The sequence below is a fragment of the Juglans regia genome, chromosome 2 (assembly GCF_001411555.2).
Source record: "Juglans regia cultivar Chandler chromosome 2, Walnut 2.0, whole genome shotgun sequence".
NCBI classification, from domain to species: Eukaryota; Viridiplantae; Streptophyta; class Magnoliopsida; order Fagales; family Juglandaceae; genus Juglans; species Juglans regia.
The window spans coordinates 36,856,371-36,881,262 of NC_049902.1; the positions used below are offsets into that span (position 1 = coordinate 36,856,371).

At 36.9% G+C, this 24,892-nt stretch overlaps 4 protein-coding genes and 1 long non-coding RNA gene across 5 annotated transcripts; 2 read left to right on the forward strand and 3 right to left on the reverse strand.

The window, feature by feature from the left end:
• Window positions 1-1,032: 1,032 nt before the first annotated feature.
• On the forward strand, window positions 1,033-5,244 carry LOC108984915 (beta-1,2-xylosyltransferase). Its single transcript, XM_018957017.2, has 3 exons — window positions 1,033-1,719; window positions 2,175-2,324; window positions 3,172-5,244. Exons 1-3 carry the CDS (start codon window positions 1,036-1,038, stop codon window positions 3,892-3,894), a joined length of 1,557 nt encoding a protein of 518 aa, XP_018812562.1. The 5' UTR covers window positions 1,033-1,035; the 3' UTR covers window positions 3,895-5,244.
• A 563-nt stretch (window positions 5,245-5,807) lies between these two features.
• LOC108983423 lies at window positions 5,808-7,048 on the forward strand. The gene is made up of 2 exons (XR_001994868.2): window positions 5,808-6,047; window positions 6,553-7,048. It is a non-coding gene; the product is annotated as an uncharacterized LOC108983423 (long non-coding RNA).
• Window positions 7,049-7,641: 593 nt separating this feature from the next.
• On the reverse strand, window positions 7,642-10,640 carry LOC108984926 (40S ribosomal protein S8-like). The gene is made up of 5 exons (XM_018957037.2): window positions 10,507-10,640; window positions 10,329-10,401; window positions 9,248-9,581; window positions 8,598-8,788; window positions 7,642-7,924 (listed from the first exon to the last, which is right to left on the reverse strand). The coding sequence occupies exons 1-5, from the start codon at window positions 10,508-10,510 to the stop codon at window positions 7,849-7,851; spliced, it is 678 nt and encodes a 225-aa protein (XP_018812582.1). The 5' UTR covers window positions 10,511-10,640; the 3' UTR covers window positions 7,642-7,848.
• Window positions 10,641-14,907: 4,267 nt separating this feature from the next.
• On the reverse strand, window positions 14,908-17,432 carry LOC108984951 (chloroplastic import inner membrane translocase subunit TIM22-2). Its single transcript, XM_018957066.2, has 5 exons — window positions 17,187-17,432; window positions 16,119-16,183; window positions 15,891-15,963; window positions 15,762-15,815; window positions 14,908-15,345 (listed from the first exon to the last, which is right to left on the reverse strand). The coding sequence occupies exons 1-5, from the start codon at window positions 17,356-17,358 to the stop codon at window positions 15,086-15,088; spliced, it is 624 nt and encodes a 207-aa protein (XP_018812611.1). The 5' UTR covers window positions 17,359-17,432; the 3' UTR covers window positions 14,908-15,085.
• Window positions 17,433-17,938: 506 nt separating this feature from the next.
• Window positions 17,939-24,569, reverse strand: LOC108984942 (kinesin-like protein KIN-12F). Its single transcript, XM_018957054.2, has 17 exons — window positions 24,165-24,569; window positions 23,992-24,054; window positions 23,766-23,891; window positions 23,429-23,512; window positions 23,143-23,268; window positions 22,993-23,052; window positions 22,856-22,909; window positions 22,674-22,766; window positions 22,419-22,514; window positions 22,033-22,181; window positions 21,313-21,462; window positions 20,978-21,107; window positions 19,919-20,890; window positions 19,741-19,836; window positions 19,522-19,659; window positions 18,656-19,429; window positions 17,939-18,486 (listed from the first exon to the last, which is right to left on the reverse strand). The coding sequence occupies exons 1-17, from the start codon at window positions 24,447-24,449 to the stop codon at window positions 18,238-18,240; spliced, it is 3,645 nt and encodes a 1,214-aa protein (XP_018812599.1). The 5' UTR covers window positions 24,450-24,569; the 3' UTR covers window positions 17,939-18,237.
• Window positions 24,570-24,892: the final 323 nt, after the last annotated feature.

The following is a 24,892-nucleotide window of genomic DNA, read 5'->3' on the forward strand; positions in this document are numbered from 1 at the left end:
TTGGTTCAACCACTTCCTCACGGGACTCTCATCATCAGCCCAGACATTAGCAACCCTAGGGCAGCACCATAGGGCATGTTGCACATCATCTTCCTCCCTTCTACAGATAGGACACCAATGGTCCTCATAAACCTTTCTTTTGAACAAATTAAACCTCGTAGGAAGGGCATTATTTAAAGCATTCCAAACAAAGTGCTTGTAACCCCCTGACACTTCCAAAGCCCACACATTCTTCCACTGGTCTGCATCTTTCTCTTGACAGAGATGTGCTCCCTTTCCTCTCACTTTTCCATTGCAACTCAGCATGATAAGCACTCCTCACAAGAAAATTACCATTATTAGAGAAGCCTCAAAATATACCATCTTTGCCCTAAGACAACTAATAGGGATAGCATAAATCATATCAGCCTCAACCTTATTAAATATCCTAGTAATGAGTTCCACCTTCCATTCTTTCCTCTCATCATCAATTAATTTAGCCACCTTTGTGTCTGCTTCTAACACTTGAACATGAGATTGAACACAAAAAGAAGTATCATATTAAAAAACTTTCTAATAATTATAAAATGAGTTACGAGATCTCTTTATAATTTAGCCACCTTTGCGTCTGCTTCTAACATGAGTTACGAGATCTCTTTATAATTATAAAACTTTCTTTTGATAATAAAAAGTCACGTTATACTATACATTACATGATAATAAAAAGGAAAATAAGTTACACATAATATTTTTTACAATATTTTATATAACTATATTTTAAATGAGGGATATTTTTATAAAATATCTTATAAAAGTAATATCATTTTATAAAAATATCCTCAATTTATAATATTATTGTGAAATATATTGTGAAAATATTATATATATATATCACTACTCTAATAAAAATACCTCGTATTACATAATATTAAAGAGTAATTTTTAGAGAATTTTTAGTCAGTAATTCTATATCACATATATTTTAAAAAAAAAAGAAAAAAAAAAGAAGAAGATATGCGGTGAATTACTGCGTAGAATTTTTCAACATTCAAATATATGCAATTGGAAAGCAAGCAGAAAACACAGAAAGCGAAAATGGCGAGCAGGAGGAACGTCTGGCTCCTGAGGATCGTTCTCTTCCTCTTCGCTCTCAACTCCATTTCACTTTGCGTTTACTTCGCTTCCCACTCCAAATCCTCTGCCTCCTCCATCCCCAACCTCCACCATAACTACCATAATCCTCGTATTAACCGTCTGCGGTTCCGCAACAAGCTCAAGTCTTGGCCCATCTTACCCTCCTACCTTCCCTGGTCCCACCCACCCACTAACACTGGCTCTTGCGAGGCCTACTTCGGCAACGGCTTCTCTCTCCGCCTCGATCTCATCTCCCCAGCGGCGAATCCCCGCGGATGGTTCCGCTGCTGGTACAGCGAGACCCTTCGCAGCTCTGTGTGCGAGGGAGGGAGTCTTCGGATGGTCCCAGCGAGGGTCGGGGTCTCCAAGGGAGGGGAGATGTTAGACCAGGTGATCGGGAGGCGTGAGGAGGACGAGCTTCCCAAATTCCAAAACGGTGCTTTCGAGGTCGACGGAGGAGTTGGGTTTGAGGGTCCGCCACGGAGACTCGTCGACGACGAGTTCCTCGATCGGTACGTGCCGCAGGGGGAGATCCTGATTCATACCATGCGGGCTCTGATCGGGTCTGTTCGTGTCGTCGCGGCGAGCGAGTTCGAGTGCCAAGAGGTTAGACGTTTAGTTTGGGGTTTTGTTTGTTGGATTTCAAGTACCAATATTAGATTTGATTACTGCTTGACTTCTTATTCACTTCATTGGTTTCTTACTTTCTATCTATGGATCTGGAAGTTGATTAAATCCGGGAATTTAGTAATTGTTTTGGGTGGTTTACTCATGAAGTTTCCATTTTTAAGTGGGCGTGCAGGTTTGGTAGGTTGTGATATGTCAGTCTTCTTCTCTCTTTTTATTATTTTTCTTGTTCTACGTAGGTGTTGATTGTGAAAACTTCGATGGGATTTGGATGTTCTGGTGTTGCAAGTGGTGGGTTTAATGCCAATATTAGCGTTCAATAGAAATTGCTAAAAAACCGATCCTTGTTTACCAACCACACATTATCTATAATCAAAATTATTATTTTATTTTCTGCTCTTTATGATTTTTATATGGAAGGTTTTTACCTGCAGTGGATTGAGGAGCCTACGCTACTGGTGACGCGCTTTGAGTATGCGAACCTTTTCCACACTGTCACAGACTGGTACAGCGCATATGTCTCTTCAAGGGTTACAGGATTGCCCAATCGACCTAGATTGGTTTTCGTGGACGGCCACTGTATGGTATGTATGCTTGATTTGGCATAGTTTGTTTATTCTGTAGGCTGCCGATTGCACGTTTGTTGTTTAAGAACACTTGATAATGCTGCTGTCAATACTCTTATCATCATGTTATTTGATGTTGAGTAAGGGATGGAACGGAGAATAACAGGAAGAGAAATACTGGACATTAAGTTTAGGGTCGTACTATAGGAATCTTGCAGGATTTTGGACAGTTAACATGATGGAGGTTCTTAAACAATAAAAGTTATGGACTTTACCCATATATTTTAGTGCAGAAATCTTGTGTTGGATGGTAGGTTTTATATGATGTCAATTTAGGAAAATGAAAATAGAACTTGGATCCAACTCGACAGACTTCTCATATGCATATTCTCAGAATGTTAACAATCCACCTTTTGTGGCGTGTCAATGATTAGAAGCAATGAGTTTTTATAATATACAGATTACTGAAGGAGAAATGAAAGTGGGGTTCTGACACATATTGGGACAAGGTACTCCATCATGTACCAGGGAATGTTATTCCAACGCTCGACCTTTCTTAAAGTGGTGGTTTTTCTAGCAGGGGAAAGTAATGAGGGTTTCCCATGGAGGAAAGAGGAGCTTCAGTTTTTTTTAGTTACCCTCTTAAACATGAATGTTCTTCCACTAATTTATTGGAAGCATGATAGCTTATTATCTTCATCCGTCTCTAGTTCCTAGGGTTGTCTTTTGTGTGTGCATGTTTGCCTGTATGAAAAGTTTGCATTGATTTTATCTCTATCGTTTTTACGCATTTCTTGATGAGTGCTATTCCATGTTTAGTTATCTACATATCCTGATCTATCTTCCTTTGGTGGAAATATTTCAGACATCTTTGGAAGAAACATGGAAAGCATTGTTTTCTAGCCTTCGATATGCGAAGAACTTTAGTGGTCCAGTTTGCTTTCGCCATGCTATTCTCTCACCTTTGGGATATGAGACTGCTTTATTTAAGGGGCTCACTGAAGAAATAAATTGTCATGGAGCATCTGCACACGACCTATGGCAAAATCCTGATGACCGGAAAACTGCTCGATTATCTGAATTCGGGGAAATAATCAGAGCTGCTTTTGGGTTTCCTGTACATAGACACCGTGTTGAAAAGCCAGTCTCTGGTCTTAATGTCCTCTTTGTTCGACGTGAAGATTATTTAGCTCATCCTCGACATGGTGGTAAAGTTGAATCAAGGCTTAGCAATGAAGAAGAAGTGTTTGATTCGTTAAAAACATGGGCATATAATAATGACTCGTGCAAAATAAACCTTGTCAATGGATTGTTTGCACACATGCCCATGAAGGAGCAAGTCCGAGCCATTCAAGATGCTTCGGTAATTATTGGAGCACACGGTGCAGGTCTGACTCATTTAGTATCTGCAATGCCAAAAACTGTGGTTCTGGAGATTATTAGCAGCCAGTATCGACGGCCACATTTTGCATTGATAGCCAAGTGGAAAGGGTTGGAGTATCATGCAATTAATCTTGATGGATCATATGCCAAACCGGAAATAGTTATTGACAAACTTAGCGGCATACTGAGGAGCCTTGGATGCTAAAAAGTATTAGCTTAATCTTGTTATGTGGAAGTGGAAGTGATAGAGATTAGTCGCTGCTTTCAGCATCTGTTTGTATGCCATCATTAGATCCAATTACCCTTTCGTGGAGTATGAGCTTTACTTGCTTCTACTACTGTTACAAGTTTCGATTGGACTCTTAAACTGAAGAGATAGTTAAGATGGTTACAGGCTATCTGCGGTCAACTCAAAAGAGGCTGCTTATGCCATCACCATGAAGAGATAAGAGCCTCGGCCTAAAATTAAGGATTTGGGATTTTTTTCTTCCAATTCAGCGGACAGTTGTAATTTATAGGTGGATGGATTGTACACTGCAGGTCCGGTATGTTGTCTCTTTGCATACATAATTGTTTTCTCCCTGCCAGCGCCATTGGGGAAGTGGCTAATGGGAGTCATAATTTTGCCTGTATACTGATTCTTTCTCACTTAGACGAGTTTTTTTGTTGTACAATAGACTTGTGCACTATCTAATTTCATTCAAAATTCTTTGAAATATCTATATACACTCACTTGGTTTTAGATTGAGATGAATCTTCTATATACTTGTTTTAGCAATAGGTTTTGTTCTCTACAGTACTGCATATGGTATTGGACTCACCTCGTTTTTATTGAGATTAAATATTTTCCAGACTTATTTTAGGGGAAGTATAGTTTCCATAGTCATGAAGAAGAAGGTGGCAGATTATCTATTATGCGAGGAGTCATCAAGGAGAGCAGTCACTGTTCTATTTGATTTCAGACTTTAGTGACCATCATGTTTCTGTCAATTAAAAACTTGCTGCATCGAGTTGTATAACAATCTTAGCATATATCTCATATTAACTCTAGTATTACCTCACGATCAATGGAAATATTGGCCTGCAAGCAATTGTGATGGAGTTAGGCACCCATCGTTCTATTCTGTATGAGAAATTTTATTTCATCCTGTTTCTTTGCTTGCAAGGATTGCATAAATTGGTTGAGACGTGCTGATTAACTATCAAGAATCATCATGATGGAAAGTTTAATTGCAGACACGATGACATTGCATATATACATATACCTCAAATTCATTGGCTGAACAAGTTGTGTAGCCATCCGAGGATTCATTCGTGAAGTAGTTGTGATTCTGTAGCGTATGTTGGTTTAAAGCGAACATGGGTTTTATGGTCTCATCGAGAGGGGTCTAGCGTCAACCAAGGAGGGGCCCCAAGTTGGTTGTGGTACCAAGCCAACACAACACATGCTCTACAACTTCGGCCCCCAAGTTGCAGATATTCGGACGACTATGAATATAAGTAGTAAACATTTGCGTTAAAACTTGATAAATCTAATCGACTTGATTGTTTGTAAAATAATTATGTAAATATTATTATTAAATTCATCTTATTGGAGTAGAGAACATTAAGGTCTCGTTTGGATAGATGAGATGTGAATAATAGTAAAATAATTTGTAAATAGTAATAAAATAGTTTGAATAAAAATATTATAAAATTAAAATATAATTTCTTAATATAATTTTTTTTTGTAGATTTGAAAAAGTTGCATTGTTTCGTGTTTTGTTTAAAAATATGAAAAAGTTATAATGATTAGATAATAATTAAAAGAAAAAGTTAAAAAATTTGAAATCGAAAAGTGTCTCTAATTATAGTGTTTAGTTATTAAGATGAGATGAAATAAGAGGATGTTGCAATCTAAATAGGGCCTATTCGGAACTCACTTATTAAAAATTTACAAAAGGTTATCAAGTTATTAAGAATAAAAAATAATGTCTTAATCAATAAATTAAAAAATAATAAGCATCATGTAAATCTATTTTACGATAAAATTATTTTATAATTGAGTGTATTACCTAATGGCTAATAAATTAATATATTAAAAAAATGCAATTTAATGGAAGTTAAAATAGGCCGGGAGAGAGACGCGGTTCTGAAGATCGCAAATGGTCAGTGAAGTTGAGAAGACATCCTTTCCTTTCCCAACACCCTACAGCGGTCCAAAATCGTTTAGCCATACTGTCATCCTCCCTCTGTTTAACATCTTGGAATTTTGAAGGGTGTCTTCGGAAGCCCCTTCGTTGACGACTCAAGACTCCCTCTGCCTCCAGTCTTCCCGTGAACTCCCACTCACGCACCCATCTGTTCCCAACTCAAAAGGTACAACTTTTGACTCCATTTCCAGCTTAAAGCCTTAAAACTGATCAATTTATGATTCGTAATGCGACCGGTGTATTCGAGGTTTTCTTAAGCAATTGCACTCTACATGTTTGATGAAAAGCTTCGTAGAAGTTTCTTTTCTTTCATTTCCTTCTATACAATGTTTCACTGATATGGGTTTTCTTAGAGTCAACCGGTTGAACTATACACGGGCACTTGTGAGCTTCCGAGCTATCTTGATTAATGTGTACATGCTCGTATTATTGGTATTTCAAATTAATCCATATTGTTTATTGTAGTTTCGGAGACGAATATAGTATTCAGTAGCTAAGGCTTTACTCGAGTAACTCGTTTAAATGATATCGTTTATGCATGTATTGGATCAGACTTATTTTTTGAGTTTTTCAGGAAGCTTGAAATTATCAAATTCCGATGAAATATGTTGGTGGTGTTTGTTAATTATCTTTGATGAAATCTTTCTCCTTTACCTTTTGGATGTACGCAGTTAAGCAAATGGTGTTTTGCTTTCCTTCAACACCCAAGAAACTGGCGATGACCGTGGGATGTTTCGTCTCCGGTGCTGCTCTTTTTCTTGTAGGTTTGCATCTCTCTTATGTCAACGTCGCTCCTCAACAAGCTCGAATTCAGGCTCGCAATGATTTCGTGAGAGAGAGATTAAGAAAGAAGTACGGTAAATGAAGAGTCTGCTCTTAATGGCTCTGGGCTTATATACCCTCGATAAGTTATTATTCTCCATCCCTGCCCTTCGTGTACTGAGGCAAATGCCGTTAGGGTACCGAGGTTGTAATGGTTGTAGAAGCAAGGCAATGAATTTGGCTCTCACTGGATTGCAAGCTTAGATTCCAAAACTCATTGGATTATGGTGTATTCTCCATCTTAATGCACGTCATAGAAGATTGGAATGCTAAACTTAACACGAATTGAGTATTATTTCATCGATTTCAAAGCTCGAATAAAATATCCAGTTTCAAGTACTCAAACAAGATCTCTTTTCTTGTACGATTAGATCACTTTTCTAAACTTGCACGATTAGATCTCTTTTCTTTTTTCTTTCTTCTTCTTCTTCTTAAAAAAAAAGATCGATTTCTTTTTATTTTGATAGAAAAGTGCCAGCACTCTCATAAGAATATGCAGGCAAGTAGAAAAATGAATAAAAATTTTATAAATAATAGTAAGATAATTTATAAACAGTAGTAAAATAATTTAAATTAAGTATTTTAAAAATTTTAAAAATTGAAAAAAAAAATTAAATAAAAAGATATATAATTAAAATATTATAAGAATATAATTTTATAACATAATTTTTATTTAGAGATTTAAAAAAATTAAAATTATTTTTATTTTTTATTTAAAAGTTTGAAAAAATTGTAATTATTACTTTAAAAATTTGTATTTTAATTTAATTATGTTCGGAAATAAAATGTAATAAGATGAAATGAAATTAGATGCGTCAAACAAGCTTCTTTTCATCTTATGCAGAAATCCTATCTATTTTTCCGCCAATTACTAATCCAAATTCAGTGATCGATCTCTTGTAGCATAATTTGGACGTACGTCTGATGTTGGTAGTAAATAACAAACTCAATGCTAACAATGATATTCAGTTCATCAATGACAATAGAAGACACCCATAATATTCCAATTAGGAAGTCAAATGTAACACAAGAAGTAGCTTCTCCCAAAATGTTTCGTCTAAGCTTAAGTTCAATGCCTATGTGAGAGGAAACATCATGAACAAAACAGATTCTGATATAAAGGATGACGTTCAGGTAACAAAACTTTAGGCAGCTCCCTTGCCCTTCTTTCTCTGGATCTTCTTCATGTAGAACTCAAGCTCTTTACCTTCCAAGATGTATCTGCGACAAATTCATTTCATTTAACAGTAAGTCTCACAAAAATTAGTAGATAATGAATACATATTTTTTATAAGAGATAATGAATACATATTTAACAATAAGCTCCGTTTGGATTCAGAAAGTGTTTAATCTCATCTCATCATTACAACTTTTTCAAATTCACACATAAAATATAATAAACAATTCAACTTTTTCAAATACTAATTCAAACTTTTCAAATTCCAAAACAATAATAATATTAAAAAATAATATTCTAACAATATTTTTTTCAACTTTCATCGAAAACTATCTCATCTCTAAGTCTCATGATAATGGGTAGATAAATGAATACGTCTGAGAAAACTTTCGAGGCATATGAAAAGCTCTGATCAGATATCACACAACAAAAGATATCACACAACAAAACCCATACCAAGTTACCAACATTAGAGATGATACTTTTTGTAAGTTGTCATGAGAAATTATACTGTGTTCTATACATTGAATTTCATTAAAAAGGCGCATAGAAAACATGGGGTTTTCTAACATCTCAGAGATAACACAGCATAGGTGTGGTATATAAACATTGTACATTTAAAGAACTGAAAATTACCAGGCACAAGTAGAAACCTCAAAATACACCTTCAATACATCTGGTAACACAAAAAAACACAAGTGTAGGAAAGTCACATACCCATCGGCACGGCCACACTGACCAGGTCTTGATGAGATACAAGCCAACAAACGACCACTACCAAATTGCTCTTCAATGTGTGCATCAAGCTTGCGGTTCTGCTGCCGCTTCTCCAGCTTTCTCTGGACATGGTTGCTTTTCTTCGCCTCCTCAGTAGCAGGAGCAGCAGCAGCAGCAGGAGCATCACCCTCCTATAAAGCATTGGAGTGGACCAATGTAAAAGCAAACACACCACTGCCTTAATTCACTCAGACAATTCAAAATTTTGTTCCAAAAAAAAAGGAAAAGGAAAAGATAACACTAAACATAAATACATAGCAACCGTGCATGGATTTTGCATCTTTGGCAGCCATTTCCCACCCAGAGATTGACCAAAATATAACCAATGCATCAAGCCTAGCCAATTACAAAATTCTATACGATACCAATCGATGGACCAAAAGAAAGTAGTAATTCAACAAGACAAAATTACTATCACCAAAGATGTAAAATATCCATTGGAAATAACTTCTTCCCCAAAATAACTAAAACCAATAGCTGAGAATTGTGCTAATATATGTGCCAAATAATATGAAAAAGGTAATAAATACTTGTACCAATATCTGTATTGGGATACACAAGAACCACACAGAACAAAAATACTGCCCTACCTCACTTTCTTTCTTGGTGGAAGCCAAAGTTTTCTTCTTGCGACCAATGTCAACTCCATAATGCTGAAGATACCACTGCTTGAATGGCGCTGCATCAACCTGAACGATAGCACTTTTTACCAGAGTCTGAGTACGAACCAGCTCATTGTTGGATGCATTGTAGACCACATCAAGAAGACGGGTTTTCCGGGTCACAGCCTCACTCCCCCATGAGTAGTTTCCAGTGTCAAGCCTCAGAGCACGCCACTTCACATTCCCACCTCGAACTCTAATCCTCCTAACTGTCTTGTTGCTTGAAAGCTTTGTGTTTGCAGGTTGCCTTCCGAGCTCATACCTTGAAAAAAGAAACAAGATAAGCCCATTTCCCAGGAGGATAAGATAACCGTTAATTTATTTAAAGTTGAAAAGATTTCAAATAGGGGTGTTAACTGACGGAAAAATGCAAAACAATAAGATGAACCCAAAAAAATATGAAAACAAAAAACAAGTGGACTTATTAAAAGTCAGGAACTTATGGGTTTACGTTTCAACCCAAGAATACAATGAAACCATTAAGAAATCAACAAACCAAGGCAGCACAGATTGAGGTTTCGGTAATTGTGGGAAATAGGTTATATTCATTCAAAAGTAAGATAAACAGAGCTATTGAGCACGTCAGATAAGAAATTAGGCAGATCCATTAATCAGGCAAAGTAATATATCACAGTTTCAAGAAATTGTGGCATACAGGTAGATGGGGCTTCACTTCATTCGAGTACAAAACAAATCCATCAGCCGGAGCAGAAAAATACAAACTAATAAGATGTGGATTTTAGGGGGTTTTAGTTTTACTCACTATCCAATTTAAGCCTGCCATGAATCATACCAAAAAAGCTTAAAAAATGTTTTCGCTAAAGTTATACTGCCAAACGAACACATGATACTAACATACATATACAGGCCAAGATTTATTCAACTGCAATGATGAAATTAAGCTCTTTTTGCAAACAAATATGGGATGAACCAAAGGATATTAAAATCCCAATTCACTTTTCCTTCTAAATTTCTCAGCTAAGGGAACTAAATGGATTTTCAGAATTACTTGCGCTTCTTCCTCCAAGCCTTCTTCTTGCCTCCAGTGGCACGTCTCTTGTGCATGGAATCACGAGAAATACCTATAAATCCAAATAATCACTCCAAATCATCATCCTCACAAAACCGTAGCCAAAAATAAAAACTTCAAGATGTATTAAAAAGCATCAGATAAAACTAAGAGATACCCATTTTGGCCGAGTGGGTGTTCTACGGTGTCTGTCTCCCACAAGTCCACAAATCTCTGCAGAGAAGCTGAGGTCCGAGACGGAAAAGAAGGATTTAAAGGGAGGCGAGCTAGGGTTAACTCACTCTAAACCCTAGTTTCGTAATTACTAAAGTATCCACGACATTTACATGGTATTGGAGGGCAAAAGAGTCAGATATAGGGCGTTGGATTTCATCGCGCACGTATGTGATACAGTAATTAGGCTTAGAAAATTAGGCCTGCAAGAGATAGCCGGGCTTAGCATTTCAGGCCTATCCAACTTCCGAGGATGCTCATGCTCGGTTACTTTTGGGCCAACTTAATTGGGAATTTTTTTTAGGAAAAATCTTTTTGTAAGCAAGCTCGTATCAAATCGCGCACAGATGCTGACATGTGAGACATGTTTAATGAAATAGTACGAATTGAGATGAAAATAATTTTTATGAGACAGAGGACATTCTTCTCTCAAAATTTTCCTTATTTTGTTTTTCTTTTCAATAAAAAATTTCATGTTTGTATCGGTATACGATTTGGTGAGTCAAACCACTTATATCTAACAAGGCTAGTTTGTTTCATATGTATTATTATTATTATTATTATTATTACTATTATTATTATTATTATTATTTTGATATGTTTAATAATTCATACATTAAAAACCTAGCTAGGCTCTACAACATATTATTAGTCTTGTTAAAGTAGAGCCTTACATCCTTCACTTGTCTATAATTTAATTTCTTATTTCATGGTGATATTGAATAGTTGTGGGAAATATTGAAATTATTCGAATTTAAATCCCTTAAGAGTATATGTATATAAATATCGTATGACTCACTTCATGTATATTTCTATCTTTCGCTCTAGTTTTTATAGTTCTTACAAGATCATCGCTATGAGCTTCAAATCCAAATTATATATTCCAAATCATGTGTTGGGTTGGAAAGATTAAACCTGTTTTGTTACAAAATACTGTCATTATTAGCCATCGGCAGTGCTTGTGAGCCGTCTACATGCGGTGGTGCAAGGACTGAGACACCATCTCAGAGCAGCGTCGTGGGTTTTGTTCATCAGGATATGAGCTATGAGGATCATCCCCATATATAGTAACCCACTCTTCCATGTATTTGGTTATTCCTATAAGTAATATCCCATATTGATTATAGTTTCCATGGCCATATATAGCTCAGTCTTGCATATTTACTATTGCCAAATTCAATGTGACAAACTTCTCCTTGTACGTACAAGAGGGCTGTTCCTATTCTGATGCATGGAATCCACCCAATACAGTTCTGCATGCTTTCCTGTTTTTGCCAGCATCTTCAGAAGCATAGCTGGGAACTCTATATTGCCCGATATATATGCCAACCCTTGTTGGGCATCGATGTTTTAGGACACTCCTGATGGTAAAAACAGCACAAATTAAACAGTTCCCCAATATATCAATTTGATTATCTCAGCATTTGAAGTCATATTCAGTACTGAGATATCAGTATAACATACATGGAGGAAAAAAAAAAAAAACCTTTGGATGCTACCCAAAACTTTGATCAGTAACAGGAAGACAAAACAAAACGCAAAAACACTAAAACCGTTCAGATGAGTTTCATAGGGCATGCACACACCATATATTGAATCAAATTCCTGCTGAGACCGCTAAAATAAAACATATGCATGTCTTGTTCTTCGATATAAAATCTTGATATGATCAGAGGTTTCTTGTTGGTGGACAAAACTTTGTATTGTGTCTTTTTTTGGATTAAAAGAAGATTTTATTAGCTCAACGAACCGAGATAGTTTTCTATATAACTGTCAACTATCGATTGAGGAAATCTCAGATTTTCCGTTTTGAACTGTTAAATAAATGAGAAAACATATCAGTAATATGGCGATATTGTAGACTTTTGTTTTTGGTTTGGTACATCCTTCCTGTTTTTCCTCACGGGATTAGGACAATATAAAGATTGCATCTAAGCATAAGAATATATATAAATTTCTGGATCACTTGTCCAAAGAGGAATTGTGTGTGTGTATTTTCCTTTTCCGTTTTCTTTTTTTAATGATCAGCTTCTTTGAATTTTAGATGGTTTTGGCTAAATTATGCAATTGCGTTAATGGTGCATTTGGCTTGGGAGTTGTGGTGCCTGCCTCCCGGACCGACTAAAATTAGAGTTTGATTTATGCTTCTCCAAGATATGGATTTTGCCACAATTCTTGCTATATGTATCAGTAACAGAAGATCAATCAAAAGTTTCCATTCAATTGCAAGCAATTACTGATTTTCAATCCTCCTCCGTATAAAAGACCTGCAAGTAGTAGCCCAATGGTACACTTCTTTATTGTTTCTATTTTGGGGTTTGGGGTTGGGGTTGGGGTTGGCTTAGTCCCAAAATCTGTTTCATGTCCTCCCCGGGTTGGCGAAAGGAAGGCACCTACTTCAAACTCAAGTAGATCTAATTGACATTGAATTTATATAAGTTATATCAATAGTCTAAATCTAATTTTGTGCAACTCAAAAGTAAGACAGCGACGAATATCTCTGCAGAGTATGCTATTGTTAAATACCAGACCTTTTATGTGCACCCTTCAACGGTTCAACCATACCAGAAACCAGAAGGTTGTCACAGATTGTCCTCGGACCATCTTGTATCATTCCTCTTATGGGATACCAGGCACCTTTTTCCATAGAAAAGTTGGTTCTGTTTACCAGTATTCTATAACCTCCATTTTTTTCCCCAGATTTAAAAGTAAGCTCCTTTTTGTAAGAACGATAACAAGGTTCCCTTCCATCTATTTTAGTTAAAAAATCATTCAACAACCTTAACAGCTCCAACACAAATTGTTAATGTCTTAAGCGTAGGTGCTAACACTAGCATATAGTTAATTTGCTTTGATTGAATTGAGGTACCTTTCGTGTCTGCAGCTAAGTAAAACAAGCATCTTGATTGCTGGGAGCATATAACTGGCACTGCATTTATCAGCCAACTTATGATACAAAAAGAAGTAAAAAAAGCATAGAGATTTCACGTACCAAATTCATTTTATAGTTCATTTAACAGCAACTAGTAAGCATCTTTCATAAAAACAGAAACACGTGCGAACATGTACAAGATTGATTAAAACAGAAACTATGAATATAACAAAATTTCTTAAATTGTCTGAAAGGAGAAACTAACATCATCTCCTACAACAGCCTTAAACAACGGATCCGTCCTAAAACAAAGCAAATAAAGTGGGAAAATATTACAACTTTGAATCTCATATATATATTTATATATATAGTATCTGATATAGTAAAAATCATGGATACTACGCATCAATAACAGAATGAAATCACATGTCATGAAGAACCCTAAAATATTTCATCATGACACATTCCAAACCCTACATAATGTTAATCTATGATCAATAGTAATATGGGTAGGATGCATGTGGCAGATAGTGATGGTTGGTGTCCACTTTTAAGGCGCATGTCTACAAAGACATAGTTCACGATCACCGAGTGAACAACAAAACAAATCACTAAGTGATAGATATAAAACACACAAAAAAGAAGAAAAAGAAAAAGAAAGAAACTTGAATATTACCATCAACCATGCGAGTTTTGGAAGCCATTATTAATAAGTTTTCTCACCAGCCAAACAATGCGTCTAAGATTCAATAACTTGAACTGATGGAGTGGGTTTACTCGAGGATGGGAATATGGTATTTATGGAGTTTAAAAGGAAAGAACTTTGAGATCTTTTGATTTTTCCACGTGAATGCATAGGAAGTTGCCTCGGTCTCGGATTTTGATTAGTTTGTTGCTCAAAATTTGAGTCTATTCGGCCATTAAAGTTGGGATGCAAGCAGAAACTATATATCAGGTTTGCTCTGGACTCCCCTACTAATTAATTATGTTGGTGATTACTCTGATATTCAACTCTGGGCCAAATTTGAATACGGCATCATTCTTTCATAGTCAGTGTGGCCCATTGTCGGGTCCAACTCTTACAGATGGGGATAATCCTGGAAAATCAATTAATTAACTGCGACCAAAAGAAGGAAATAATTTTAAAGTTTGCCGTTGAACTTTCGAGTCAATCCTACAGAAGAACCTTGTGGGATGGGACACTCTGTTTATGAGTTTTCTCCCTCAATCAAAGGGCATCATTACATCACATCTAGATACTCCTTTTTTTCTTCTTTAATTGCACTTTTGCATCATATATGGCTTTTCTCCCTCAATCAGAGGTGTACTTTAGCCATTATATTCAAACCAGATCTGTACAAAACTTACCATGTAAAGAAAAAAATCCCTCTCAAGAAATTGTCTTTTCTTTCTGTTTTGGTTTTGGTTTTGGTTTTCATGGGTCAGACCTGTGGTAGACTAGAACTGTAGCCATGAACCACCAAATCGAGAACCACGTCTGATGAGCCAAACAACAGTTTATAATTCAATTTACGGCAACAACTACAAATCTACAGTGTACATCATTACCATGTCTTTCCAACAAAAGGCAAGAACTGGACGGCTAGAGATCAGCAAAAGATCAAAGGAACAAAAACCATTCCAAAATTTCTTAGGGAGCTGTGGGAAAAGCGCTCCTATTGCGGTTCTTCAAGGACTTGCAAAATGCGGAGAAGGCCCCTTTCACTTCGTCTGGAAGAGGGAGCTGAAGTTGAAGGGGAAGAGCCAAAGGTGGACATGCGCCATAATGCTCACTTTTCTCTTTTAACGAAAATGGATGTGCAAGTGCTGGCTGCTGCTTGTTAAGCCCTTCAAGGATAAATGAAAATGCCCCAAAAGTGACGCAGCTTTGAAGAAGAGCTTGGGGAGCACCTGCAAAATCATATAGAGTGAAAATAAGGCCAAAGGAACATAGAGTTGTACCTGTAGGAATTCTACATTTTCACACGCACTAACAGTGATTATTGAACCTTCGGCTAAGACATTCAAACTTGTATGTCAATACCAGATGAAACACGGCCAATTATACCTCAAAAAAGTCCAGTATGATTCACGTCTTATTTTTAACCTAATGGATCAAAATGTAGGATACCTTTTTTTTTATCAGTAAAAAAGAGAGATATTATATATATGAATGAAAAAAACGTAATCCTTGTACATAGGACGTATACAGAGGAACTCCTAAAAACATTCTAAAGGCTAATTAAAGACAAGAATTCCTGAACATTGTCCCCATTTAATACAATATTGGAAAACCAACACATTAGAGTGTGGAAAATGTAGGATACCTGGAAAACTTAAAGCAAGACCAGTGCAACATCCTGCTACTCCAGCATTAATAACTGCAGAGAAAGAATGCATGATTAAACGACAAAAAAATGAATAAACGTGAAAGTATAAGTTCTATGATACTATACCATCATCCTTTCCACGCAGCCTCTTCAAAATGCAGACAACCAAACTATGTACTCCAGACAAAACTGCAAACGTCTGAAGAGGAAGGACAGAGACAGGAAAAAGAAGAATTAATAGCTCTGAAATCAAGGGGAATATACATTGCAAGCCATAACAAATCATAAGAAAAGCCTCCAAACAAAGGTTCTGATTATTTAATCAAATTAGAGGAAAATTCTGGGATTTCATACTTTGGCGGAAGATCCTGCCTCTGCAAAGGATCCTTTAAAGCCTTTCTTCTTGACCAATCCCGCACCTAGAACATAACATATCCTTCACTTTAGTTAATAAATTTTTTTCTAAAATTCTAATTGACATATTATGTTATGACCAAGGCTCAGTTGACAATAAGGTTTTCAGATATCCTATAGAGGAATCCTTCCTCAAGATCCACATCAGGAACTTGAGCTCAACCATATCAACTTATCTTCACAGGATACACAGCCTGTACATTTCTCTCCCCCGTAGCATCAACAGAGTGGGCCATTAATAAAAAAATAAATGTGGCTTTAGTTTGTGAAGAATCACGAGCACTATTGACTCTGCTTATATCAGTCACTTAAGACCTTCTCCACCTAGACTCTACAAAATGGGATGGCTTCTTCTGGTCTCATTGAGAATATTCAAATCTACTTATATATATATATGTATGTATGTATGTATATGTATACGAATGATTCAAATCTAATTTGAAGTACCATTGCAGTCACTTTGAGAACAATTACATGAAATTACTTCTCCGGCCTGAACCAAACCAATGAATCCATTAGATATAATGCAATATGGATATTGTTTAATTGTAGATACTAGATATGAGATTTCTCTATGAAAGATAAAAACCAGAGTTTGTAGGATGGGCATGATGGTTCAAGGAAGTGGAACCCATGATATAATTCATTTAATAGCCAAATTACATATCTTCACTCGTCATGTTAACGAACCTAAAACTAAAACGAATGCCACAGATTAACAACTCGGACATGTGTGAAAATACATAATTACTTGTTAAAATAAATGCATAATCGAGTATAACAGACCTAAGAGAAAGCACAAATAAAAATTCAAAATGAAATAAACACCCCTTCAAACGCGACCAAAGCATATCCAGTTACCCAAATAAATTAATCAACAAATCCAAAATCATAAACAAACCCTCCCAATTTTATCAATTAAAAATCAACTACAAATACAAAAAAAAAACGCAATTACACACGCATGAACATATATATAGCAGAGAGAGACAGATGGAGAGACAGGACCATATCCGAAGATGGAGCCCATGAAGGCTCCGCCGATGGAATCGCCGGCGAACCTAAGGAGGCAGACAGCGGGACCATTAGGAGCGGGTACCAACGCGTCGGGTGAGTTATTAGAGTTAGGGTTTGGATTGGTCTCGAGCTCGGTATCAGACTGATTCTTCGGAGAATCCATCGTCTCCACCCTATCTATCTCTCTGTATCGCTCGCTACCTACCTACCCTTTTTATTAGCAGTCGAATATCGAATCCTACTTCTCAGGGTCTCCTTTAGATATCTTTGGAACGACGTCGTCTCTTTTAGATAAACTTCGGAGAATCGGAACGACGTCGTGATAGGCACTAGACTCGATACTTTATTGAACTTGTTAAGGCGAATGATGGTGCGTGCGTGCATGATGCAAAATACTTGTAAAGGGCTAAAGCTGAAACTTCTGGTGGCGGAACTTCTCGACTTGACATCTCTTTTAATAAGGTGGGCTTGGCTCTCTGGAACTCTCATCATCAGTCTCTTCCCAGGCGACTTTTGGAGACAAAAATACCAAAAATTAAAATTTACTCTAACAAAGGAAATAGAAAGTAAAAAAAAAACTGTGTTTTGGGGTTTGGAAGTATAAAACAAATTTATTTGGTTGGAGATTCATTGTTCTTTCAAAGACTCCATACCTGAAGGAGCAATGCACTTGAAAAACATCAAATAAAAAGGCTTGTAAAGGCAATTTCAAACAAGCCCTAATAATCTTCTGTAATGAAGGATACTGCAAAAGCTCATTTATTTCTTTTAGCTTGCTAAGGTTTACCCACAAAGTGGCTGCAGTCCCACACCTATATTTAAAGAATAATTCATGATTTTCCAGAAAGAGTCACAAAAAGAATAAATTCCTCTCAACATAATCACACCAAACATACAAAAAGGTTTTAAACCAACAAATAAGAGTTGCATGATTTGTACAATGCTTGGACCCGAGTAGGGTCGCCTGATGCAAACCCAACACACAACAAATGCCAATCACCTCCAACTCTCTTAGTAGCTGATTTTAACTTTGTATGGAGAATTAGTAATGCTCTTGATATATTGCACCAAATTCTGCTCTCCATGCCTGATCATCATCTGGATATGGGAATGTGTTGCTGTGTGCAACGTCAGAATCCTCTCGATATAGCGGTTGCAATGCAGATTCTGGCAATTTGCTCTCTGCAAGATACTGCTTCATGGTGATCATCTCCATCTTGTGTTTTCTTTTGAGCTTCTCCATTTGCTTCTTTAAATTTTCGTTGTCTTCTTGAACCTTTGTAAAGTTCTCCTGCATTGACATGAAGATAATAAGAATCAATAACTGATCAGAAAACTTCAAACTCTTAACCCCCCAACAACAACCCTGCTAAGAGAGTTGGCCCCTAATGGAAACTCGGTTATACACAAGCCAATACGACATCAAGAAATATCACATGTGTAAGTGATGGATAAGCTACCTCTGCAATTGATGCTGCTTGTTCAGCTTCTCTCAGCCTAACAAGAAGTTCTCCAGCAGCATGAACAGCTTCTGCAGTGTCCCTTAGTTGGATTCTAAGACTCTTGTTCTCCTTTTTCAACATTTCTCTTTCCCTCTCCCTCTCCACCCTCAATGCAGAAAGCTCGGCAGCAAGGGATTTGGAAAAACGAGATCCATGACCATTCTTTCCTGCCTTTGCAGCTGCCCTCTTCACCTCTGCTATCCCTTCCATGATTGCACGATGCTTAGCAGTCAAGTCATTATACTTTTCTTGTAGATCAGCATAGTGTTCGACCATTCTAGCATGCCCAACGACCGCTCTGTGAAGTGCATCATCCAACTCTTCTGTGCACCTCTTCTCTACGCTCAGCTCCATCTCCACCTTCTCTGCACGTCGCCGGTGTGATTCAAGGTCAATTCTCAGTTCATCAGTTAAAGAAATCCACTCACTCTCCATTTCTGTCCATCTCTGTCTTTCCTTCTCTAGTTCTTCTTCTTCTTCCTTACCACTATCTAGACGATCTACAACACTTTTTCGTAGTTGAATCGATCGGGACAACAAAGAGGATCTCAGTTTTTCTGTAGACCTGTTAAGAGATGCCTCAGAATATGACTGTAGCCTGCCTTTTAACCTCTCAATTTCCTCGAGAAGTGCTTCCTTCTCATTCAGATCAAAACATCTGTTCCCAAACCCAGTTTCAATGACTTCCTTTACTTCACATTTTTCATTCTCGACAGTTTTGCACATCAGAAGCTGCACAAACCACCACACGGAACAATTGGGAACGGATTTTCCAACATTTGAATTTCAAGGTTCGATAGAAAAGAAAACATAACAAATCTAACCTCGTCCTCCTTCAGTACATGACAATCATTGTTTATGGCATCCTTAAATGGTACCATTTTGCTCTCTGCAGCCTTGAGACAAAGTGTATTGCTTTCTTGATCATGCACTTCTTCCTTCTCACGTTTGTATTGCTCTACCTGTAGAAACTCGGACCGTCAATAATAAATTCCACAATATAAATATTCCAGGCTTTATGGAGGACAGAAAAATCTTATTACCAGTTCATTCAACTGTTCTATTTTGGCAGCTTGCTCCAAACAAACATTTTCAAGAACTTCTCGCTTGACAAATTTTATCATTACATTACCTGCATCCTGAAACAGTAGAAGCAGCAAACTGATTTAACAAAGAAGAATGGATTACATTATAGCAGGCAGAAATTAAGTTTCGACATACTTTTGGCACTTCTTCTGTCAGTTGGGTAGGACTCTCTGCCTCATCAACTGCTACAATCCATGTCTTCAAGCTATCCTGGACCTCATTAGAACTCTTCTCACATATTTTCTGTCGGCAAGATGCACAAATGAAAGAAGAAGATGGTTTCCCATCTGGTAGTGCCTTATCAACTTCTGGACAAGGTTTCAATGCCAAGTGCTCAAATGAGAAGGAAACTGAAGATTTGTTTACTGCTGAGTTCCGTTGGTGATAGTCAATGATCTGTAAGCCTCTTTGTAGGCTAGCAGCCAAGGTGTCGGTGGGGCCTGTACATGTCTTGCTTGACTGCAAAGAAGATCGGATGTGCTCAACCTGTTTAAGTGACTGTCTTAATACATCCAAGTCTAACTTTGAACTTTCTGGCACACCGTTCTGACTTGCTAGACTTGTCATATTCATGCTTTTCCTCGCATTTCTAATTCTCGGAGATTCAGATAACGTTGGGTCTTGGAGGACTGGGGACTGACAACATGAGCTAATTGAAATGCTCCTTATGGATGCAAGATCAACAGCTGTTAAAGTGTTACAAGCACTTACAAAATTATCTTCTAAAGCATCATCAGCCTTTTGAGGAAGCTCACTCCAAGGCTTTTCCATACCGATCTCTTCAATTTTACTTTCTGCACCGAGCATGTCTGTCTCACAAGTTTCATCCATCGAATAAAACTCAATGGAATCCCCATTAACAGATGTGTCTCTAATACTCTCTTCAGAACCATGCAGCTTATCTAGATGCTGACGAATTTCTCTTACATCATCTTCATCAGCTTTTATCTCTTCATCAGAATCATTTTCCATAGGGGCTAGAATCAAAGAGCGGTTAAGGCTTACTCTCAATTGATTCAAGCTTTCACGTACATTTCGTCCTTGAAAATATCCATTTCGAGTCCCTATTGGTACACATGCATTAGACTTAGCTCTAATAAGTTCTTCCTGAAAACAAAAAACAGAAAATAAAAAGTAAATTTATCAACTTCAAAATAAGATTTTAATTTAAACTTCTGCAGGAAAATTTAATACCTTCAGCTGACGAATTTTATCACTCAGACCATTAACATCATCCTCTGTTATTTCATTTATTACCGGCTCATTTCTAATGAATTTCACCCTCTGTCCGAACCTGAGCGTTCTCAGTGTATCACTACTATTTCTGCAATGAAAAAAGCAGAACCTTTATTTCAGAAAGAAAGTCTGAAACCTCAAGCTTTGTTTCAAAATAGTTTTGAAAATTTGTTCTAAAATCCCTCTCTTATGAAAATGACCTGATCTAATGATGATGTGTCTGAAACAGCAAACTGTTCATAATTGTTACTTAGGTTCTTTAAAAAAAATTATTAGTAGTTCAAGTCATCTACTTGTTTTCTGGGTGGATGGCGCAGATAACTGTGAGTTTGGCATTGCCACCGAATGATTCTTGCAGCAAATGTGTTAAACAGGAACCTCTGTATGGCACATCCTCAGATTTTCCAGACTGAGATCCTTTTGCAAGAATATTCACCAAGTGCCTGCACCAATAAGAGAACAGTGATTATGAAACACTGTTTTTAAATCCAACCATGACCAATATTTAGGCCTGCAATAGAAAACTAACTGACAAACTCTAGCAACTCGAACCAAGTATTGGCATTACAAATTTTGTGCCTCAATTTAGCAAACTTTCAGGACAATTGATTTAAAATTATAAGTTATTTATTGTATTAATTATAAAACATAGTATCATGTGGCCTAGCACGCATTAAAAAATATAAAAGTTATTTATTTAAACTTTTATTCAATAAAATGGTTTTTATATTTTTTCTATATAAAATAAATTAAAAACATCCCACTTCTAATTTTGGGGGCCTTGTATAGGTGGGGGCCTTACCCCGGCCCTGAGTATTGCATTGTTTTATTGTAAAGATATCTTTAGCATGGCTAAAAAGGTAAGGTGTTATCCAGTCACACAACAATTTTGGAAAAATATGAAAAAGACCATAGACCAATTGCAGGGGTAGAATCAAACGCATCATCTAAGCAATAATCTATAAAAAAAGATATCTCGAGAAACAAAATTTTACGAGGCTGATGCATCATACCCAAGTTGTGATAAGGATTTCTTTAAATGTTTGTCTTCCCTTGCACCTTGTCTACCCGCATCATCAACTTTGTTTCTATCAAGTCCGGCAAGATCAACAAGGCTGATTCTGCTCGTTTTTGAACTATTAAAACACTTGGATGAGGTTCCCTACATCATTAATTGATAAAATAACACAATGAAGTGATTGAAAAAAATGGATCGTAGTACCTAATAAGAGCAACAATGGTCAACAAATGAATCTATGGTTCCATTAAATTCCGAGACTACTATGAAATCTTCTGTCCGAGGGAAATGACATTCCAAGAACATGTCTATCACAACCAAACAACCTCTTTCGCAGAATAAAATAACTCACTGAAAGTTGAGAGAAATATCCAATGTTACCTTGCACCATGACTCGATGACGAAAGTAAAAACAATATGGGACCTCGAGCTCTTAGAATTTGAGCTAGTTGCTCCAACTTTTCTACTTGAAAGGCCCTACATCATATACGCACAAGTTAACCAAACAATGCACCAAAGGAAAATCATTGTAAAGTGCAGAAATATGCCAATAAACTCATCGCATGAAAAAGATTTAAAAATCCAAACTTTGGGAATATAGTTGATACAAGAGAACTTAAAATGATGCGTGCATACCTTGATCAGGATTTGTATCACATCCTCATAGCTAGTCACATATTCCTCGGTCAAGGTCTCGATATGCAATCCATTTTTCGCATCATCCTTTATCTGGAATAGTTTTTTTACCAAACTCAATATTATTATTAAGTGCATAATGATGATATAACTACAAATATAAAAGGACCACAAATCTTCACCTCAAGGTTTCGCTGCATTGGGTCAAGTAGATCCCCAATTCTTTCATCGTATATCTGTGATAATAAATCAATTAAACAAAAACATCTAATTAAGAAGAAGAGTTATCACTCAAGAGATTTTCAAACAAAGCAAATACCTCAAGAAAAGAGCAACGGCACTGGTAATTTGTCTGCTTCCCTTCAGAGTTCTCTTGCTCCTGTAGATACAACAATTAGAGTCAAACAGTCATGAAACACATCGACATTGCTAATGTCCGCTTGCAATAAAATTTAGGAACAAAACATACCCTGTGAATCTCGGAGAACAACATTTGGAAGATGCGAGGAACAATGCCCCGGTGACTACTTGCTGAAGGATCCTCAACCATGGCACTTGGAGGACCCCACATTGTGTATGTTTTTCCACTTCCAGTCTGGTGAAAATTCAACAAGGTGACTTTATTGCTAGATACACTGTCAAATAAACACTTTTTTCTTTCTCTTCTCTTCTTCATGGAATCGAATAAATCCATTAACTATGCAAGTCAGTTTGCTTTAAGGAAATGTTATTTATGAAATACAATCCATAATTACCTGTCCATATGACAAAATGGAAGTGTTGTAACCAGCTAAAGCATTTCTCACCAAAGGGACTCCAACTAAATGGAATACATCTTCCTGGTAATCAGAAAAGGAACCACGTAAATGAAAGTTTTCTAGCACTTTCTAATGTCTCACAAGTCAACTCGGCTGAAAATTTCACATAAACTCTGCTGTTTCTAAAATATTCAATTAGGTGCAGGTTTTATGTTTAACTGGGTATAAAATGACAAATAAACTAGGATTCAGATTAAATTTCTTTAAAAGAACCAAATCATTGCTCAACTTGAATAAAAATAGAGAAATATAAACTCCGGATCAAGCTGCATACCTGATTCGCATTCGAATCAATAACCGAATCGAATGTAAATTTCCGATCTCCAACAGACAATGTGTCCGAAGAGACCTTCTTAACCGTCCGATGCCCTTCATTATCAGGTCTAATTCTCACCACAACCTATCAAAAAAGTTCAAATTAAAATTATCATCCCGAACGCTAACATGAAGTTATAAAAAAGAAAACAAAAACGAAATTTCAGGACTATCAGATGAGATACCTTTACCGGTGGATCCGGAGGTGCCAATACTTCACACTGACCGTCCAATCCTCCAATCTCATCCTAAAAGTTCAACATTCTCAAGAGTAAATCTACGGGGTTTACTTAACTGGCTTCAACAACTGCAGTGATTTTTTATAGTGAACACAAGAATATGATTTAAAAAACTTTACCTGCGGATCCAGTGGTGCCACTGCTGCGCTAGTGATCGGGTGACGCGAATTCAATTTTTTGGACGGTAAAGATTCGGTCGCCGAATGCAAGGATCGGGAATCACCGGTCTGGATATTTGGGTCGTTCGGTGGAGTATTCTCGGCGTTGAATTTGGAGAGTCTAGAGTTTGACGAGTAGGACTTGTGCTTGGAGATGGATATGGGAAGGAGGTTTCGGATCGACGAGGCCGATATGGTCCCTAAGAACCGAGTCTCCGAGGTTTCTGAGCTTTGATTGGGCTTCATGCTTCTAGGAGCGAGCGAGCGTGAGAGAGAGGGAGAGAGTAGAAGATTTGAATTCTGGCGTTAGTCGCTTGGTTGAAAGGGAAGGACAAGAACGGTCGTTTGTGGTAAAGGAGCAGAAGATGGCGATTTGACCGTTGTGATATTCGAATTTTTCTTTTTTCTAATACAGATTTGAAATCTAAACTTGTTTTGAATTGATGCAGTTACTGAGATACCCCTACTTGGACTCTCGAGACTCTATATGATAGCTATGGACCCACCTCTATTCTATTTTAATAAGAAGCAATAAGTAACGGATCACACAGCAGGCGCTCCCGATCAACGTCAACATCAAAAATTAAGGGCTCGTTTGTTTTTAGAGATGAGATGAGATGAGTTGAGATTAAAGTTAAAAAGTTGAATAAAATATTGTTAGAATATATTTTTTAATATTATTGTTATTT